Here is a 22828-nt window from a genome sequence, read left to right on the forward strand (position 1 = left end):
GAATTTTATCAAAGATTTAGTGAAGATTTAATACCCATCCCCCTTAAAGTTTTCCAAAAAGTAGAAGAGGGAATACTTCCAAACTCATTCTATGAGGCCAGCATCACTAATACGAAAACAAGGCAAAAACACAACAAAAAAAGAAAATTATAGGCCAATATCCCTGATGAACATAGATGCAAAAACACTCAACAAAATATTAACAAACCAAATTCAAAAATATATCAAAACAATCATCCACCATGATCACGTAGGATTTTTTCCAGGAATGCAAGGATAGTACAATATTAGAAAATCCATCAACATCATCCACTGCATCAACAAAAAGGACAAAAACCACATGATCATCTCCATAGATGCTGAAAAAGCATTCAACAAAATTCAACAACCATTCATGATAAAAACTCTCAACAAAATGGGTATAAAGGGCAAGTACCTCAACATAATAAAGGCCATATATGACAAACCCACAGCCAACATTATACTTAACAGCAAGAAGCTACAAGCTTTTCCTTTAAGATTGGGAACAAGACAAGGAGGCCCACTCTCCCTGCTTTTATTCAACATAGTTCTGCAGGTCCTAGCCACGGCAATCAGACAACAAAAGAAATAAAAGGCATCCAGATTGGCAAGGAAGAAGTTATACTGTCACTGTTTGCAGATGACATGATATTGTACATAAAAAACCTTCCAAGGAATCCACTCCAAAACTCCTAGAACTAATACCTCAATTAAGCAAAGTTGCAGGATCCAAAATTAATATGCAGAAATCTGTTGCAATCCTATATTCTCTTGAACTAACAGAAAGAGGAATGAAGAAAACAACTCCTATACAACTACATCAAACAGAATAAAATACATAGGAATAAACCTAAACAAGGAGGTGAAAGACCTATACCCTGAAAACTATAAGACACTCATGACAGAAATTAAAGAAGATAGCAATAAATGGAAATATATCCAATGCTCATAGACAGGAAGAGTTAATATTGTTAAAATGGTCATCCTGCCTAAAGTAATCTACAGATTCAGTGCAATTGAATTGGTATCAAAATACCAACAGCATTCTTCAATGAACTAGAGCAAGTCATTCTATAATTCATATGGAACCATAAAAGACCCCAAATAGCCAAAGCAATCCTGAGAAGGAAGAATAAATCTGGGGGGATTACAACTTCAAGCTGAAGAGCTCTCTGACCTCGAGCTCTACTACAAAGCCACAGTAATCAAGACAATTTGGTACTGGCACAAGAACAGACCCATAGCCCAATGGAACAGACTAGAGAGCCCAGATATACACGCAAGCATATATGGTCAATTAATATATGATAAAGGAGCCATGGACATACAATGGGGAAATGACAGCCGGTTCAAAAACTGGTGTTGGCAAAACTGGACAGCTACATGCAAGAGAATGACACTGGATTATTGTACAACCCCATACACAAAAGTAAACTTGAAATGGATCAAAGACCTGAATGTGAGTCATGAAACCATAAAGCTCTCAGAGGACAACATAGGCAAAACTCTCTTGAATATAAATATGAGCAACTTTTTCCTGAATGCACCTTCTCAAGCAAGGGAAACAAAAGCAAAAATGAACTCATGGGAGTACATCAAGCTAAAAACCTTCTCTACAGCAAAGGACACCGACAGCAGAACAAAATGCACCCCACAGAATGGGAGAATATATTTGTAAATGACATATTTGAAAAGGGGGTTAACATCCAAAATAACTCTCACACCTCAACACCCAAAAACAAATAACAAAATTAAAAAATGGGCAAAGGATATGAACAGACAATTCTCCAAAGAAGAAATTCAGATGACCAACAGGCACATGAAAAGATGCTCCACATTGCTAATTATCAGGGAAATGCAAATTAAAACCACAATGATATATCACCTCACACCAGTTAGGACAGCCAACATAGAAAACACTAAGAACAACAAGTGATGGCAAGGATGCAGAGAAAGGGGAACCCTCCTACACTGTTGGTGGGATTGTAAACTAGTTCTACCATTATGGAAAGCAATATGGAGGTTCCTCAAAAAACTAAAAATAGAAATATCATTTGAACCAGGAATTCCACTCTTAGGAATCTACCCTAAGAATGCAGGAGCCCAGTTTTAAAAAGACAGATGCACCCATATATTTATTGCAGCACTATTTACAACAGCCAAGAAATGGAAGCAACCTAAGTGTCCATCAGTAGATGAATAGATAAAGATGATGTGGTACTTATACACAATGGAATACTATTCAGCCATAAGAAAAAAACAAATCCTATCATTTGCAACAATATCAATAGAACTGGAGGATATTATGCTCAGTGAAATAAGCCAGGTAGAAAACAACAAGTGCCAAATCATTTCCCTCATTTGTGGAGTATAACAACGAAGCAATACTGAAGGAAGAAAACAGCAGCAGACTCACAAACTCCAAGAAGAGACTAGAGTTTACCAAAGGGAGGGGTGGGGAAGGGCAGGTTGTGAGGGGGGGAGAAGAGGATTGAGGGGTATTATGCTTACTACACATGGTGTGGGGTATATCATGGGGAAGAGAGTGCAGCACATAGAAGACAAGCAGTGACTGTGGCATCTCACTACACTGATGGACAGTGACTGCAATGGGGTATGTGTGGTGCTCGATAATATGGGTGAATGTAGTAACCACTTTGTTTTTCATGTGAAACCTTCACAGAGTGTATATCAATGACATCTTAATAAAAATAAATAAAGATAAAGACAAATTCTGGAAAGCCATTTGGGAGTCATATGCATATAGATGATTGTTTTAAGTCTACAGAATGGTAGAAGCACCTACACAGAGAAAATTGTAATGTTAATCATATCAATCCTACAAATGAGGGATAGCAATGATTTTACTAATTCACTTACCATCCAGAAGATTAAGACCAAAAAACTATATGAAAGTCACCTTAAAAATATTGTTTAGCAGAACATGTCATTCTTTTTAGGTAAAAATCAACAAAGTGGGCATAATAACTGAGTGAGCGCAGCATACAAAAAATAAACCTTTATTCAAATGGCAGAGTTAAAGTAGGAAGTTAAGAAAAACACGACATATACCAGAGTCAACTACTACTCTCTTCTCCACTCCTTCACAGCAGCTAACAAGTAATTAACAATTCACCAGCTCAGGAGGTAATGTTTATCAAATCCTCTTCAGGTAATTCCTTTAAAACTAGATGTCTTTATCCCATTACATTAGTTATTTCACAACTAGAAAGGGCAGATGGCTTCTTCCAAAATTGAATGACACACTTCTTAGCAATGTCAGTGATGGGATTCACGTTGTTTAGGAGGGAAAAAACAAAACTATCCAGACTTTAAAAATCCATGTGCCCAGAAAATCAATCCCACTTAAAATCCTGAAGATATATGGATTTTGATAATTCAGTAGATTCCACTTAAAAATAGTCTTCATTTTCATGATACAGATATTAATTAGAACATGGCATAATTTCAAGATAAACAGAAACACATTTGAAAACTGTTCCTACCCTCCCCCGCCCAAACCCCAATAAGCATCTATCAGCATATTCTAGAAAGCAAAGCTTCTCCATGCAAATGTCCACCAGAAACAACCACCACCACCTGTTCCTAAAATAGCTAGTGACAAACAGAAGGGCAGCGAGCAGCTGGAGAGGCGACTAGCACCCTTTGCAGGGAGGGCTCTACAACTACTGGCATGCAGCGACCATCAAGCAGTTGACGGAATCACAGGCAGAGGCTACCTTAAAGGGACTGAATGCTCCAAGCAAAAAGCCCAATTCCTAGCTCATCTCAGTAAGAGCTTTCTCAGTGAGAAAGAATTCTACCACATAAAGGACTAAGGTTTGTAACAAAGAAAACTCTCAGGAACAAACAGCAATTACAAAGGCTAAGTTCTTCCACAAATGAAAAACCTATGTACACTTTAGAGATAATTAAATATGCTCCCTATTTACATTGAAAAAAAAATAAAAGCAGTACTTTTCCTTAGTTTGTTCCATTACATAATCTTTAACATACTAATCAGATGATAAGAATATTGTCCTCTACTTAGAACTCAAAAACAGGGCACTTCCAAATGGGGTTATTTTACCCTACACTGAAGAGAGAGCTTTGGCTCTAATTATATATAGATAGATAGATTAGCAGGTATACAGATTATTTCCAATTTGTAAAATCCTACAGTTTGGCTCAGGGTAATGACTCATTTGTCTAATTAGAGAATTTATTATGCATTCTTCTGTTTTCATTGTTTTTGCTTTTTCTTTCTTAGAATATCAGTATTATCATTTAAAAAAATTGGGTCTATCTCCAACAAAAGTTAAAGACAATGAAGGTACTCTGGAAATAAGCAGAAATTTTAATTAAATAGGTCGCTGGCATAATTAAACATCTTAGAACAGTTAAAGATAAAATATTTAGTAAGTCAAAAGAAGATCATCTTAAAATGTTCCTTCCATAAAGAACAGATATTATAAAGAAGAACATTAGAGATCCAGCTTAATCAAGGATATTCATGGAAGTAAAGTACATTACATCATCTATTTCATCAATGATAATGTTTTAGAACATACTAGACATACAGAGTCCTTATACTGTATATTTTCCAGGACAATTTTAAAATCAAATGCTTTGTATCCATAAATACATTCATACTTGTCAAACTTTATAAACCTAATTTTGGTTGAGATATGATGATAAAGTTATATTAATTCAAAATAGTGCAGCTTTATTCAAACCTAACTTCAATGTTACAATTGTGGTTAACAGAAATCCACAGTATGTACAGCCTTTTACTTGTCTGGGTTGGTCCAGAGAAACATTTTTGGCATTGTTCATTAAATTTTTTTTGAAAATTCATATTTGTTTTCTATTACTAAAAAATGGGGAGAGGCAGCAAGTTTAAAAGCAAAAAGGAAAAGAGAATACCTTTTCAGTTAAAAGTTATTGGATTATTTAATAGACTAGAGAGAAATCAGCAAACTATGGCCAAAAGGTCAAATACAAGGCCATTGCCTGTTCCCGTCAACAGTTCTGTTGGAACACAGCCATGCCCATTTGTTTATTTATTATCTATAGCTGTTTTCATTCGAGTGGCAGAGTTAAGTAGTTGCAAAGATTGAATGACCACAGTGTAAAATGTTCACTGTCTGGCCCTTTACAGAAAAAAAAATTTGAGGGTCCCTGCTCTAGGCCTTTTAAGATATAACAGAAAATTTCTACATTAGTGCTAAGTTAAATAACATTTGTTTTGCCTAATTTATTATTTAACATGCACTGTTCAAGTGTTATCAGCGTCCTATTAAGTTAAGGTTTAGCTTTAGTTGCTGTGTTCACTGAGGTTTCCCATGTACAAACCACTATACAGGGAAGAAGCTGTGAAGGTTAGCTTTAGATTAGCAAAGACGATATTCCCATCAGATTTGCTTGTTGCCTATTTTTCTTATATTGCTGTAAAAATTACCATTTCGGAGTCACTGTGAGAGGCCTGACCCAGGCTGGGTACAGACCCTAGCTCAGAGTGAGAAGCTTGGTCAAGGGAGAGAAGGGGCTCAATAATGTCATCGTAATCATCTTCCTCTGTATCCCCCTCCCCTTCAGCAAAAGTACCTCTAGTCAAGAAATCGGAGCGCGTCCGCGCCATTCGAGCTTTCTTTTTATGGGCCGGTCTGGCAACCTGCTTGACCAAATGATAAAACAAATAACACAACAATGTTTTGTCTTGGTATTTTTGGAGATGATGCCAATGGAAAACATTAGAGAGCTGATGAATTTCTTGAAACATCCCTCCACCCCACAGTGCTTTTTCCACTATATAACCAAAAACAATCCATATACATTACTCTAGACAATGGATAAGAATGGAAGCTAAATCTACACTGGTTTTTCTCTGTAGCCAAGCAAGTCATCCTCCACTGCCATAAGTCACCAAAGTCACTTGCACAAATTGCTTTCTTTTCCTAGCAACATCTTTTTTGTAAATATAATCTGGGTTTTTACACACCATTCCCCGCTGAAGTATGCCTCCCCAAGTATAACAAACTTAACTCGTGGTCTCTTTCCCTATAAACATTTGGGAGTAAATGGTAGATGAGGTGCTCTACCTACAAGAATAATTTTTTTCCAAAATAGCTTGCATCTATTTTGATGAATAGAAGATAGATAAACAAAATTCCATACTTACCTCTCCTTGGCCCGGCCCAGTTAATTTCATAGGTTTCCAAGCTGGTTCATCTCGTTTGTAGAGGTGAGGATTTCCAATGTTCAAGGCTTCCTTATTGACACTTAGGATAAAACAACAGGATTACATTTCAATTCCTAACAGATATCCTATGGCATCAGTTTTAAAGTACAGCAATGAAATACAGTTTAAAAAGCCAGGTCAAAAAATGCTAGCAAATTCCATAAATATTTCCAGACCTTATTCAATTACCAAAACAATAAGTCAAATTTTTTCTGCTTACTCAACTGATACTATTATCAAGAATTTACATGTCTGATTGAAGTACTAGAGGCCCTGACCTGATAATCACTGGGTATATTCCACTATGATGACACATTTAAGAATAGTAGCAGAAATTGTTTCAGAAATGAAATGGATTTAATGATAAGAAAGGTAAGACTACAAATCCCCAAATCTTCAAAATTAGTCTTCAAGGGGCCTTTTACTTTAATCATTATAAAATACCTGATAAGTAGCTATCCAGTGATGAGGATCTCATTGTTTTGTTTTATACTGAATTGGTTCCTATGCTTACCAAATTTTCTTTCTGAAATCTCTGTAGCATTTATTTATTGTTTTAGTTTCAAAACCTGAGGTTGTACAGAATAAAATCAACACCAAGATAAGAAATTGTTATCAAGCTAAAAGAAGTATGCCCCAAATGATACAGATGGTACAGTGTTAGATTGTGATAATTTAATTGTGCCTGAATAACCTCATGATATATGACTGCTTTATCATTAAGTTCTGTGTAGAAATGGGTGTCAGTGTCTGACAAAAATCTGAACAGAATCCGCACTTTCATGACCTCAATTACCTCTATTAACTCAGTACCACGAATCTTAAGACTGAACAGCACAGTGCCAATCTGTCCTTGGCAGAACTGTCAGCTCACTGAGAATCCTCTCATCTTCCAGCACAGTGCTAGGTCTAATGTAGACACTGACTTATAATACGAGTTGACAGACTAATTGCTCTTTTATTCAAAATTTTTCAATTTAATTTTTATAAGTGAAGGCTGAAGAGCCATTAGAGGTTATCTTATGTCCCTAAACAAACCTAAATCCATAAAAACAAATCTTTCTTAGCTAAAGCCTTCTCAGAGATTTCCTTTTTTTTTTTTTAACCAGTATATGATCAGACCTAACAATCCTAAGTTGTCCTAAAAGATTCCCCTTTGGCTATTAAAATCTCTCTTGCCACAGTTGAGCCTATTGGCCTCTGATTTGTTCTCCAAAGAGAGAAACAATTAACAAGACCTTTGATAGCACTCGACCATCCTAACAAATTTTTTAACTCTCGGCATTTTCTTTAGATTTCTCTTTTAATGTCCTCCCTCATTAACCAGATAAAGACCACTGCGTACTTATCACCACTATGGCACTGACAGAACACTGATGTTACCTGCCAATCATAAGACCCAGTGCTGACTCCTAATCATGAAACTCAAGTTCTAGTCACAGTTTTTCTCTAAACATGTGACCTTGAACAAGTCACTTCCCCTTTTTGGGCCCCTGCCAATCATCCATAATATGTGGGAATGGACTAGATAATTTAGAAATACCAACATTTATGATTCTATAAAATGCTAAAGTTTCTAAGTATTACTGATAGAATAAGAGAAAATTTGTAGGATAATTTTACTTAAGATTACACATAAATAAGCTACTATATAATTTTGAAGACAAGTAGAGCTTGAGGAGATAAAGCAAGCTAGATCAAACAGACCTCAGATTATCTTGGAAAAATTATAAAAGGAGTAATTCACAAGGTTTGTTTTTAAAATCTACAAGCCTTCTACAAAACAGATTTATGGATCCAACCACACACACATCACATATCACCAAGTTAATCAGAATGACAGGAAACTATGTTTTTGACACTCTTTGATGGGTTTATATGCTACAGAGTCACTGAACTTCTGGGCAATCTCTAGGTTAATGGGCAGGAATAGGATCAAGCTGCCATTTAGTCAAACTGCATTTTATACTGCACAGAAATTCTTAGTGGAAAAATAAAATATAAATGATCTTTTCCTCATATTTTCAAAGAGTTTCTATAAAATGTATGCAATTTTCAAGACTGAAAGATTTAAAAGCTCAGGCAATGATAAGAAAGAAAAAGTTATTTTCATAGTTCAGGTGAAACAATGTTTTTAGCCATTTATCATTTAAATAGTGATATTCTCCCACAGGAACTGAAAACTACTGTATGCAAAGACTTGATATAAATATCTTAAATTTCATCAAACTTGTTTTTATGTACAAATTAAAAAATGTTTTTCTCATGGCTAATAAAGAAAACTTAAAATATAAAGAACTTTCAATTAGATGAGGCATCCACAGTAGTTATATTCTTAGAAACTGAAGTAGAGCGGGTAAGGGGAAAAGGGCAGATGTTGTTCAATGAGTACTGAGAGTTTGTCTTGCAGGATGAAAAAGTTCTAGAGATCCACTGCAAAACTCGTTAACACTACTGTACTGTCCATGTAAAAATGGTTATTAAGATTGAAAAGTTTATGCTATGTGCTTTCCACCACATATGAAAGTATAAATAACTTCAGTAAGGTATAAAGGTCAACAACTGTGACAAGGCACATTAACTTTAAAGCCTAACATTAATAAGCTAGGACTGCTACACCTAACAGCTCCAGAGCAACCAGTATTTGCTGATTGCCTACTATGTTTATAGGCACTATATTGCCTTTCACAAAAGGCTTTTCACTTAATGGGGAAGAACCAAAAACTCTATTTGTACTTAGCCAAAGATTCCTAGGGTAAAATTATATCCAATTTCATGTGGCTAATGGAGTCAATGAGCAGTAAATTTTTTTACACAGAGAAAATGGTTGATTTAAGTAGCACCCATATAAATGTTGAGGCACATATAGACACCTTAATAAAATTCTCCAAAGTTTCCCATTCATAGATAAAAATAAATAAAATTTCACTTACAGGGAAATATTCATATTGTCCTTTGGCATGAAGAAAATGGCCCCAGTAGTACCATCTCTGGAAGGGTCATCAGATTTGTGACTATAAGACTGAGATGGCCTAAGCTGTTCTCTTTTTGAAATGCGATTATTACTGAACTTACAGGCTACATTCAGTTGGGTGGCTGTTGTGTCTGTCACAGATAATTCCTTGATAGAACTAGGCTGGCATGAGCCTCCTCTTTTTTCAAAGAACAGAGTGACAGGTTGGTCCTTCAGGGGTAAGTGAGCAGAGGGACTGTCCTCTGCAGCAAACGCTGTACCTTTCACAGCTGATGGAGTCCCTTGTACCCTGGGCTCTTCCCTATGCGAGGAGTTCAGGATGAGCAGAGAGGATGGCCTTTCTCCTCTTCGCTTTGGCTGGCGCAGAGAGGACTCCCCGGGTCTGGGCTTTTCCATCGTCTTGAAGGTTTTTCGCTCCTTCTCTAGAATATCTGTTTGCTGGCGTATCTGCTCCATCAGCTCTTTTTCATTCTGCTGCTGCAACTGCTTCTGCCTTTCCTCCTTCTCAGTGTTCAGCTTTTCTAACTTTTTAAACAGGCTGTTAGAAGACTCTGTATTCAAAGAAGCAATAAGCTGATTTTCTCCTGAGAGGTGGTACTTCCTTGCTTCCCGGCTGATACCCAAAGTAAGAGCTGAATGTGTTTGCTCACTTTCCAACAGTTTGTTTCTCTGTATACTTGTGTCTAGTTGGGAACTTATTTTCAGTGGGTCTTGCTGGGGAATATAAAAAAATGTAGGCAGACTATTTGAAATGAAGGAGTCTCTCAGGTGGGGCTTACAAGAAATAGATTCAGAATTACAAACCAGTTTTTCCTTCATAGTCCCATTCTTCAAATGCACTGAGCCAGAGGATGTCCCCTTTTGAATTACTGTGTGACTATTACTTTTGCTTGAGACACCAAGGGCATTGTCCTGTGATTCAAATTTTGGACTGCTAGATATCTTGGGTGATAGAAACTGCAAGTCTCCTTCATCTAAAGCTATAGACTCTTGTTTGTTCTTCTGACTTTCCTCGCAGCTCAGAAGTTCCAAACTTCCTTGAGAGCTTTCACTATCAGGTGTACCTTCCAGAGACTGAAGGCCCTCAGGAATCAGTTCTGTAGACCATCTGCGCTCCTCTGAAGGAGACGTGCTACCAAGAGAACGGACTTTCAGCAACTCTAAACTAAATATAGCTTGCTCTAGTTCTCTCATTCTCCGACTTTCTCTTTTGGCCCGACCTACTCTTTTCTGGTGGAGATCCTCCAAGGACTTGGGTCTCTCTCTCACAATCACGTCTTCCTGCAAGTCCACACCACTATGGCTTCTGGCTCTCTCCTGTCGCTTATCTGGGGACTCCTTCAAGAAGTCCATTGAACTTTCATGGCAAATTTGATTACTCTCTATCACGTATTTACATTCCTCTACGGCTTTTACTCTGTTGTCAAAGGAACAATCCTCCCATTCTGAAGGGTCTGAGCCCTGAATTTCCAAAGCTCCAAAAGGCTCAATATTTGTCAATCCAAGTTCTAGTTTTGTTTCTCTTAGTCTTTGTTCTTTTAAGGCTTTAAACCTATATAAAAACATTTTTAAAAATGAGTGAGAGATATCTCTTGGTTATCACTGTGGAAAATATATTCAGAGAATTTAAGAAAAAAATGGAAAGTCTCCAAAATTTCTTTTTATAATACCCAAGTCTTTCTTAAACTAACTTAAATGTGCATTTCCTCAGTCTATTTCCATGAGTGAGATAGTTTATTAAGTGTACTATTCCTAACTGGGCATTCTAGTCAAAATATAAATTAACTCAAAAGTAAAGCTCTCATTGTAATAATTTCCTTATTTTAAGGTAAACTTTAAAAATGGAATTAAAGTTTCTGAATGTAAAAACAGCCGAATATTGCAAAATTTTAAAGACCAGAACCAATAAAAATTAACTCTTAGCAGTTATAAAAACAGACCATGTAGATTTTCAATCCAATTTAACTCAATAAACACTTAACTTCTCTTATATGCCACACAAAGTAGGTTAAAATTGCTAAGAGTATCACACTTTAGTAGAGAAGACAAATGCACATACCCAATTCTAATACAAGTTAGGCAAATGTTGGAGCAAAGGTATCAACAAATTACTTGGGAAGAAAGGAGTAATTTTTATAGCAACAAAAATTACCTTTGTCTTGCTTTGAATCCTCTACATACTGACTGCAAAAGGATAATTCTGTTCCTTTGCTCTTGATACCTCTTACTTTCCCTGCAGCCTTTCCATCTGGCCTGTATGCAAACAGCAGCCGTGTGTCTCCGCCTGCAGTGTTCCCTCCATCTCTGCTGGATGATGGTGGCCGCGGTCCGGAGCTCCAAATACCGCTGCCTCTCTAAGTGAGCACGCCAGGAAGCTTGGAGAAGAGTGGCTGCACGGACCATAAGTAAAGCATCCTTCTGCACAGCTGCATCTCTGACTTGCTTCTGATTTAGATAATTCCTCCAGAATCGCTGTGGAGAAGACGAAACAACAGAAATTGCTGTCCTATTTGATATAACATTTTCACAGAAATAGGAAAAAAAGAATAAATTTCTTATGTCACAAGCAGAGCTTAAGTGTCTAAATGGCTGCTAAGTTGTAGGTGATTAAGAAAAAGTTTTCTTTTCAGATATGCTTGGCTAAAACAATTTTTAGATAATATAACCTCAATGAATTTAAGTATAGAACTTAAAATAATTTTATATTTTTTGTTGCTCTCATGCCCTACAAATTAATTTTAACATTATATTATCATGATATAATTTGGCGATATTATTGGGTTTAAGGTCAACATGCACACATTTCAAAGATTAAGATACTAAAGATTTTCTTGTAAAAACAGAAAAAGTCCTATGGAGGACAGCAATCATATAAATCAATGAAGGAGAAAATAAAACACATAAATGTGAAATAAGGTACCTATTATCCCAGATGAGTACATAAGAACAACATGCCTCTCAAATATCACTTAGAAAACTATGAAATAAAAAAACTACATCAACAAAATTTAAGGCACATAACTCCTAATTATACCTCATAAAACATTATTACTATAAATACAATTTAATTTAAATTTAACTCCATCAATATATAGTAATAGTCTATTATAAGCCAGGTAATCTGTTGGGCACTTTTTGAACATTTAAAAAATGAGAAGGACATATTCTCATCACTGAAGTAGTTTACATTCTTATTTAAATTTTTCACAGTAAAATAGTTCTGGTTACTAAAACAAAGGCCAAATAAACTAGCGAATTTCATGCAAGGAATTCTTTGCTTCCCACCTGGATAATAATGGATGCCTGTCTCAGATGGAGGAAATGCTGCCTGCACAGCAAGACCCTGAACCACTGCTGCAAAGATAAGATTCTACGGAGCACCTCTTGGTGAAGAAGATCTTGTAGGTGCTGTCGTTCCTGCTCCTTTAGGAACACCTACCAGAAGAAAGAAAGATGAGTAATAAGAAATGAGAAATTTTATGAATCATCCTTTCTGTGGTTAAGTTTTAGAGAAGAACAATACAGTGGCAGATGGGTCAAAGAAGGACTAACAAATATTTCTGTCAGTTTATCCAAAGCAGTCATTCTCAAATTGGAAAGGAGCCATTAGAAATCCGAAGAGAAAATAGAAAGCTGAAGATGAATACAAAAACCCCAATGCCAGAGACTGTCATACATTATTCCTTTGGGAAATTCACTGCCATCATGAGCCAACTTACTACTGATAATGTGTAGTATTTTTCAAGGACATTGCAATGGGGGAAAAAAGGCTGAAGTTTGAGCATGACAGTAAACCAAATAGAATAGGCTTTTTGAAACCCAGTATTCATCAAAGGCTTTTTGCTGTACAAAGCTATTAATGAGTTTGCTTATTTATTCCTTCATTCCCTTAATAAATCTTTAGGGATGCAGGGGATACAAAGATAACTTAACAGAGTCCTCTTAGAAATGGGATTTGCAATTCACTCTTAAGAACAGGCAGATATGAAAAACTGTATATATTTAAGGTATACGATGTGATGTTTTGATGTACACCTACATGGTGAAATGATTACCACTATCCATCACCTCCCATTTTTCTCAAAAAATATTTTTAATTAAAAAAAAAAAGCAGATAGATTTTGATACCCAAAGAGAAAAACAGTACGCTAATAAGGGCAAGAGCAGAGGACTCCACCTGAGCAGAACAAGCAGTTGAAAATAATACTAAAGGCATGTATAGGGGACACTAAAACAATTATTCTTCATAAAGAAGATATGAGGTAATGTGAACTTACAGTATGGAGGCTCTTGAAGAAGACAAAGATGTTTGAATGTAATGAGCAGGAGTTGACATAAAGAGAAAGTATATTAAGGTGATTTTGATATATTATCAGTAGAGTTAAATGAAAGGACAAATAGACTGGAATCAGGTAAGGGATCTGTTTACTAGAAGAGAAATATAAGTGAGGGCTAAAGAAAGGAACTAAAATGGAAGCAGTAGGAATGAAGATAAAGGGTGAGATGTGAGAATCATTTGTAAGGAAAAAAAAGAAACACAACCTTGTAAAACAATTAAAGTGAAGGGTAAGCCAAATATGATTATGGTGTCTAGCCTAAGAAACTACAAGGATGGCAGAGAAAGAAAAGAGTTTATAAATTAAGGACAGCAGTGGAATCTGGTACGGTCACTTTAGGCAAATTGAGTTGGGGATCACAACAGAATACCTAGGGAGAGATGGTTTTTACTTGGAGAAAATTATAAATAGAACTAAAGCTATTGATTAATACTAACTATATTATTAAGTAAAAGTATTTATACCTATTCAATTTACTTATGATAATCTGGTACACTACCTTTTTTATAAACATTGTCATAGGCAAAGATTACTGTTATTATTTAAATACAAAAATGTACCCAATTTTGACAAGACTGTATATATTATATTTACCATGGATTTTCCAACTTGATAATTATCTGGATTAAGATTTATTTTCCTGAAGAAATCCTGAATGTTAAATTTGGATGGAATAATATTTCGGGGAAGAAGCACATGGAAGTGGCTCACAAAATCCTAAAAAAGGAAAAGAAAAAGTTGTAAAATCAGAAGAGAACTGCATGTAAACACAATCCTGAACTAGCTAATTGTTCTTTTATTGATTCCTTTCTCATCTTTTAAAAAGAATGAAACCAATAAATTATTTCTTAATTTAAAATATTAAAAAAGGTTAATTTATAAAATGGGGAGGAGGAGGTAGTTCAACATATTGTTATCACAGAGAATGGAAGAAGAAAAGGGGCAGAAACTAATTATTCCTTTTGAAAAAACTGTATTAAAGACCAAATAAAAAGTTATTTAACAAGAATCTCAAGTTTTTAGCAGAAAAATAAGCAAAGGTGTCAGCTATAATAGTGTGTAAATGAGAATGAAGCATGCCCTTCCAGAAACACCAAAGACCTGCTTAGCTACTGAAAAGCTTCAATATAATTTCTACACTAAGAGCAGCAGTAGCTGATGAAAATAGAAGTGAACCTTGGTGGCACATTCCTATGAAAGAAAATCCTGCTGAAAAAATGGCAGGGAAGACCAAATGGAATTCTTTGTTGTGAACTAGATAGTTCTAAATTTAAATACTTCAATTACTAAGGTAATCAGTGTAAAGAACTGCTATGTTATGAATAAACTTAGTATCAACAAACATTAGATCAACAGGAATATCCAAGTACTGGAATCTATTACAACACAAGCTTAATGATGAGATAGCTACCATTCAATGGAAGTGAGTAATCTATATTGCTCTTCAATTCTGTAAACAAAAGATGGAATGACAAGGAAGAATTAACAGAAATAAACAAGTGAGCCCCAAATAAAAAAGAAGCAGACATAGAAATAATTTACTTGATGTCATATATGTTTAAATATCACTGTAAAATCATTACCTGGAAAGAATATTTACAACTGTATCCTGATTGGCGAATTCGAACTGTCTCCAGCATCCCAGTGTACCGAAGCTGTCTAAGTACCAAGGAATCATTGAACCTTAATGGTAGCTAAAACAAAGCACATGAAAAGAGACTGATTAACCCAGAAGAGTAGAACTCTGAATTAATACTTGCCTTTAAGTATGGTTAATTTTTTAGTATCTGGGGATTGACTGGAAGTTGTCAACTGGTTAAGATATAGCCCCAACTGGTAACTTTAGAAAAGCACTAACTACCAGACACTAGGGAAAAAGAACAACCAGGCCTCTAGGCTCCTAGGTACAGTTCTTAGAGGGAAAGGACTTTCAAAGCTCAAAAAGAATACAGTTGCCCACAGAGAAGACCACAGTATAATCACTATATAATCTGTAACAATAAAGAATCCACTCTAAAACTACTAGATCTAATATCTGAATACAGCAAAGTTGCAGGATACAAAATTAATAAGCAGAAATCTGTTGCATTCCTATATACTAACAATGAACTAGCAGAAAGAGAAATGAAAACAATTCCATTCACAGTTGCATCAAAAAGAATAAAATACCTAGGAATAAACCTAACCAAGGAAGTGAAAGACCTATATTCTGAAAACTACAAGACACTCATGAGAGAAATTGAAGAAGATACCAATAAATGGAAACATCCCATGCTCATGGATAGGAAGAATTAATACTACCAAAATGGCCATCCATCCTTCCTGAAGCTATCTACAGATTTAATGCAATTCCTATCAAAATACCAACGGCATTCTTCAATGAACTAGAGCAAATCATTCTAAAATTCATATGGAACCAGAAAAGACCCCAAAAAGCCAAAGCAATCCTGAGAAGGAAGAATAAAGCTGGGGGGATTATGCTCCCCAACTTTAAGCTCTACTATAAAGCCACAGTAACCAAGACAATTTGGTACTGGCACAAGAACAGACCCATACATCAATGGAACAGACTAGAGAGCCCTGATATAAACCCAACCATATATGGTCAATTAATATACAATAAAGGAGCCATGGACATACAATGGGAAAATGACAGCCTCTTCAACAGCTGGTATTGGCAAAACTGGACAGCTACATGCAAGAATGAAACTGGATTATTGTTTAACCTCAAAGTGGATCAAAGACCTGAATGTAAGTCATGAAACCATAAAACTCTTAGAAAAAAACATAAACAAACATCTCCCGAATATAAGCATGAGCAACGTCTTCCTGAATGCATCTCCTCAAGCAAGGGAAACAAAAATGAACAAATGGGACTACATCAAACTAAAAATCTTCTGTACAGGAAAGGACACCACCAACAGAACAAAAAGGCATCCTACAGTATGGGAGAGTATATTTGTAAATGACATATCCAACAAGGGATTAACATCCAAAATATATAAAGAACTCACATGCCTCAACACCCAAAAAGCAAATAACCCAATTAAAAAATGGGCAGAAAATATGAAGAGACAATTCTCCAATGGCCAGCATACACATGAAAAGATGCTACATATCACTAATCATCAGAGAAATGCAAATTAAAATCACAATGAGATATCACTTCACACCAGGAAGGATCACCAGCATTAAAAAGATTAAGAACAAATGCTGGCAAGGATGTGGAGAAAGGGGAACCCTCCTACACTGCTGGTGGGAATGTAAGTTAGTTCAACCATTGTGGAAATCAATAAGGAGGTTCCTCAAAAAACTAAAAATAGAAATACCATTTGACCTGGGAATCCCACTCCTGGGAGTTTACCCAAAGAATATAACTTCTCAGATTCAAAAAGACATATGCACCCCTATGTGTATCACAGCACTTTTTACAATAGCCAAGATATGGAAGCAACCTAAGTGTCCATCAGTAGATGAATGATAAAGAAGATGTGGTACATATACACAATGGAATACTATTCAGCCATAAGAAACAAACAAATCCTGCCATTTGCAACAACATGGATGGAGCTGGAGGATATTATGCTCAGTGAAATAAGCCAGGTGGAGAAAGACAAGTATCAAATGATTTCCCTCATTTGTGGAGTGTAACAACAAAGCAAAATTGAAGGAACAAAATGGCAGCAGACTCACAGATTCCAAGAAGGGACTAGTGGTTACCAAAGGGGAGAGGTGTGGTAGGGTGGGTGGGGAAGGGGACAGAAGGGGATTGAGGGGTATTATGTTTAGTACACATGGTGTGGGCGATCATGGGCAGAACAGGTGTAGCACAGAGAAGGCAAACAGTGAATCTGTGGCATCTTACTACAATGATGGACAGTGACTGCATTGGGGTATGGGTAGGGACTTGATAATATGGGTAAATGTAGTAACCATTGTTTTTCATGTGAAACCTTCATAAGAGTATATATCAATCATACCTTAATAAAAAATTTTTTTAAATCTTTAACAAGATTAACTTACATATAGTCAAGAGTGTTTTTTTTTTTTGTTTAGATTTTACCTATAATCTGACTCAGAAAACACCTATCCCATATTACCAGTTGCCTTGGGAGCTGACAGATTCTTCTTACCGCAACTAGAAAATATTAGGAGTAGTTTATTTCCAGAGTCAGAAAAAGATGGTGGTATGAAAATGAGGCAGAAACCACCTGCAAAAGCACATTAAACACAAAAATACAGTAAATATGACTAATCTTGAGAGAGCGACCCAAAGACTTCAGAAAAGACTGACTACATCTGGGGAAAAGAGAAGACCTCACAGAAAAGGGTAAAATAGCATCTGGGGAAAAGAGAAGACCTCACAGAAAAGGGTAAAATAGCAGAGGCAAGTTCCAGCAGGACTCAAGCCCTACCTCAACCCCAGTCAACAGGCGGGAGAAAGAGAAACAGAGAGGGGAGGGAGGAGAAGCCCAGGACTGCTGAACACACAGCGCTGGAGATCAGCTCTGGGAACAGGAACCCACATTATATGGTGCTCCGGAGCTTAGTGGGGTTAGAATGCAAAGACTGGTGGAATACTGGGAGAGACTGAGATTCTAGCCACTTGTGGAGAACAAGTACACACAAACGGTCTCCTGGAACAAAAGAAAGGTGGGAACTTTGAAAGACTTCCCAGCAGCGAGAGGGGCGCTAAAGGGACAAAGATTACACAGACCTCGTTGCTCAGGAAAAAGGGCAGGTGGACAAAAACGTCCCCGCACACATAGCCCAGAAGGTTGGGAACTCACAGGGGCTTCAGATGCTCCATCCCCCTGGCTGGAAACACAACCCGAGGACCGAGGACCGAGGACCGGCACTGCAGCATACAGTCTGCTCCTTCTTCAGCCAGGAACACACTGGTCCTGCACATCTGCTGCCCCTGCCAATGTGCCAAGCCAGCTGGAGAGTGGCCAAGCCTAAGCAGCTACAGGGCTGTAGCACAGAGCTTCCTCCCTGCATGCTCAGCCCACTAAATATGGCCCTGAAAGCTGGCAATACAGACGGGAAAGCAAGAAAGAGCTCTTTCCTCCTGGCAGGCGACAGTTCTGCACAACTGCAACCCTGCCATTGCTACAGTGCTCAGCAGTTCCAGAGAGTAGAGTTTTTGAGCATTAAAAGGTGCTGCCTACACAAAGCTCTTATACCCTAGCCATCATTAAAAAAGTGAAACACCAGAAGAATTTTGTTCAAACAACATTTCAGGAAAAGATACCAGAAAGAGGGCTAAGTGAAATTGAAAGTGTCAATCTTCTTGATAAAGATTTCAAAATAAAAGTCATAAAAAGGCTCATGGAGCTAGAGAAAAATATTCAAGATTTCAGGGAGGACTTCAAGAAAGAGACAGTAACTTTGAAAAATACACTGTCGAAAATGAAACATACAAAGGAGGGATGTAAAAGTAGATTAAATGAAGTAGAGGAGATGGTAAATGAAATAGAAATTACATAACAGGAAAACAAAGAAGCTGAGACACAGACAGAAAAAAGGATCTCTAGGAGTGAAAGAATGACAAGAAAAGCGTGTGAACAATCCAAATGGAACAAAATGCGCCAGACTGCATATACCTACAGAAAAGAACAGACCACATGAAACAGGGTAACTTATCAAAGCCGTAACTGAGCAGAACCAAGCCCTTTCCCAGTGCCAGCTCACTGGCGGGAGGAAGAGAAACAGAGTGGGGAGGGGTGGAGGCCTAGGACTGCTGAATACTGAAGACTTGGAGATCTGCTCTGGGAGCACAGACCTACATTACATAGTACTGTGGGGATAAATGAGGTTGGAAAGCTAAGAGAAGCGGAATACCTGAAGAACCTGAGATTTCAGCCACTTGTGGAAAACAGGGATCCACACAGCTGCTCTGTAACAAAAGAAAGGCAGACAGTCTGAGAGACTTCCTAATAGTGAGAGGGCTGCTAATGGGGCAAAGACTGAACAAAGATTACTGTTCAAGAAAAAGGACAGGTGGAGAAAATTGTCCAGACACTATCTGCCCAGCAGATACTCAGGCACTCCATCCACCTGGCTGGCTATGCAGCTCCAAGACCCCCACTGTGATACACAGACAGCTGCACATTCCTCCAAGCAAGGCCCCACTGGCTCACAAACCAGCAGCCCCTGCCCCAGCATCAGGCCAGCTGGAGGGAAGCCTCACCTACAGCACCTACAAACACAAAGCATAGAGGTTTACACCTGTGTGCTTGGTCCATGGGTTCTGGCAGTGGAGAAAGGCACAGCAGCTGGGAAGCAAGAGACCGTTCTTTCCTCCCCCCAGGCACCAACACCACTCCCCTGCGACTCCCAACGTCACTCCAGGGGCTGAGCAGCTCCAGAGAGTAGAGCTTCGGGGCACTAGAGGGTGCTACAAAAAAAAAATGAATCGCCAAAGGAAACTGGCTCAAACCCAAATCCCACAAACAACAGAAAAAGGTTCAAGTGAAACTGAACTCCTCAATGTTCCTGAAAGAGATTTCAAGACAAAACTCATAAACATGCTCATGCAGGTACAGAAAATTATTCAAGAACTCAGGGAAGAATTCCGGATGGAGAGGCAACCATTACAGAATACAGTATCACAAATGAAACATACAATTGAGGGACTAAAAAGCAGATTAGATGTAGTGGAGGAGACAGTAAATGGAATAGAAGTTAAAGAAGAGGAATACAAAGAAGCTGAGACACAGAGAGAAAGAAGGATGTCGAGGAATGAAAGAATATTCAGAGAATGATGTGACCAAACCAACTGGAACAATATTCACATTATAGGGGTATCAGAAGAATAAGAGAGAGGAAAAGGGATACAAACTGTCTTTGAGGAGGTAATTGCTAAAAACTTCCTCAATCTGGGGAAGGAGATAGTCACTCAGGCCATGGAGATAGTCACTCAGGCCATGACGGTGCACAAATCTCCCAACACAAGGGACCCAAGGAAGGCAACACCGAGACATATAATAATTAAAATGGCAAAGACCAAGGATAAAGACCGACTTTTAAAAGCAGCCAGAGAGAGAAAAAAGATCACATACAAAGGAAAACCCATCAGGCTATCATCACATTTCTCAGCATAAACCTTAGATACCAGAAGGGAGTGGCATGATACATTTAATGCAATGAAGCAGAAGTGCCTAAAACCAAGAATGCTCTACATGGCAAGATTATCATTTAAATTCAAAAGACGGATTAAACAATTACTAGATATGCAAAAGCTGAGAGAATTTACCTCCCACAAACTGTCTCTACAGTGTATTTTGGAGGGACTGCTATAGATGGAGTGTGTTCGTAAGGCTAAATAGCTGTAACCAGAGGAAATAAAACAACAGTAAAGAAAGTAGAACAATTCATTACTAAGCAGACGCAAAATCAAATCAACTACCACCAAAGTCATTCAAGGGATATACAAAGAGTACAAAATATGACAACTAATACATAAAGAATGGAGGATGAAGAAAAAGGAGGAAAAAAAAGTACCTTTGGATTGATTGTGTTTGTAATGGCATACATACTAAATGAGTTGGATTAGACTACTTGATAGTGGGGAGGGTGCCCTTGAACCTTTGGAAACCATGAACCTAAAGGCTGCAATGGCAGTAAGTACATACCTTTCGATAATCACCCTAAATGTAAATGGCCTGAATGCATCAATCAAAAGACATAGAGTCACTGAATGAATAAAAAAACAAGACCCATATATATATGCTGCCTACAAGAGACTCACTTCAAACCCAAAGACATAAACAGACTAAAGGTGAAGGGACAGTAAAAGATATTTCATGCAACTAATAGGGAGAAAAAAGCAGGAGTTCCAGTACATGTATCAGAAAAAATATACTGCAAAAGAAAGAAAGTCACAAGAGACAAAGAAGGACATTACATAATGACAAGGGAGTCAGTCCAACAGGAGGATATAACTATTATAAATATCTATGCAGCCAAAACAGGATCACCTGCATATGTGAAACAAATACTAACAGAATTAAAGAGGGAAATAGAATGCGATGCATTCATTTCAGGAGACTTCAACACTCCACTGACTCCAAAGGACAGATCAACCAGACAGAAAATAAGTAAGGAGACAGAGGCACTGAACAACATATTAGAACAGACGGACCTAACAGACATCTACAGAACTCTACACCAAAACAGCATAGTGTACATTCTTCTCAAGTGCACATGGAACATTTTCAAGAATAGATCATATACTAGGCCACAAAAAGAGCCTCAGTAAATTAAAAAAGATTGAAATTTACCATCCAGCTTCTCAGACCATCAAGGTATGAAACTAGAAACAAATTAAAAAAAGAAAAGCCCACAAACACATGGAGGCTTTACAACATGCTCCTAAATAATCAACGGATCAATAACCAAATAAAAACAGAAATCAAGCAATATATGGAGACAAATGACAACAATAATTCAACACTGCAAAATCTGTGGGATGCAGCAAAGGCTATGCTAAGAGGGAAGTATATATACCAATACAGGCCTACCTCAGGAAAGTAGAATAATCCCATATAAGCAGTCTAAACACAATTACTGAAACTAGAAAAAGAAGAACAAAAGAGGCGCAAAGTCAGTAGAAGGAGAGACATAATAAAGATTAGAGCAGAAATAAATAAAATTGAAAAGAATAAAACTTTAAAAACAATAAATGAAAGCAGGAGCTGGTTCTTTAAGAAAATAAACAAAATAAACCCCTAGACAGGCTTATCAAGAAAAAAACAGAGTCTACACACATAAACAGAAACAGAAATGAGAAAGGAAAAATCACTACGGACACCACAGAAATATAAAGAATTATTAGAGAATACTATGAAAAATTACATGGTAACAAACTGGATAGATAACCTAGAAGAAATGGACAACTTTCTAGAAAAATACAACCTCCAAGGTTGACACAGAAAGAAACAGAAAATCTGAACAGACCAATTACCAGCAGCAAAATTGAACTGGTAATCAAAAAACTACCTAAAAACAAAATCCCTGAACCAGATGGTTTCACTGCTGAATTTTACCAAACATTTAGTGAAGACCTAATACCGATCCTCCTTTAAATTTTCCAAAAAGTAGAAGAGGAGGGAATACTCCCAAACTCATTCTATGAGGCCAACATCACTCTAATACCAAAACCAGGCAAAAACACCACAAAAAAAAAAAATTACAGACCAATATCCTTGATGAACATAGATGCAAAAATACTCAACAAAATATTAGCAAACC

General features: G+C 37.1%; 1 protein-coding gene across 9 annotated transcripts in view; it reads right to left on the reverse strand.

Moving 5' to 3' along the window:
- The window catches only part of MYO9A (myosin IXA), a 365019-nt gene that overhangs the window by 93229 nt on the left and 248962 nt on the right, over positions 1-22828 (reverse strand). For 6 of the 9 annotated variants that reach the window (XM_073212119.1, XM_073212118.1, XM_073212123.1 and 3 more), the window contains 7 exons: positions 15157-15267; positions 14168-14290; positions 12522-12671; positions 11389-11708; positions 9196-10788; positions 6203-6302; positions 5483-5698 (listed from right to left, as the gene is read on the reverse strand). In XM_073212119.1, the coding sequence (XP_073068220.1) occupies positions 5483-5698; positions 6203-6302; positions 9196-10788; positions 11389-11708; positions 12522-12671; positions 14168-14290; positions 15157-15267 (2613 nt within the window). The remainder of the gene's footprint in view (positions 1-5482; positions 5699-6202; positions 6303-9195; positions 10789-11388; positions 11709-12521; positions 12672-14167; positions 14291-15156; positions 15268-22828) is intronic. The other 3 variants (XM_073212124.1, XM_073212125.1, XM_073212120.1) reach the window with 2 other exon arrangements.

Source organism: Manis javanica, chromosome 8 (genome assembly GCF_040802235.1).
Source record: "Manis javanica isolate MJ-LG chromosome 8, MJ_LKY, whole genome shotgun sequence".
NCBI classification, from domain to species: Eukaryota; Metazoa; Chordata; class Mammalia; order Pholidota; family Manidae; genus Manis; species Manis javanica.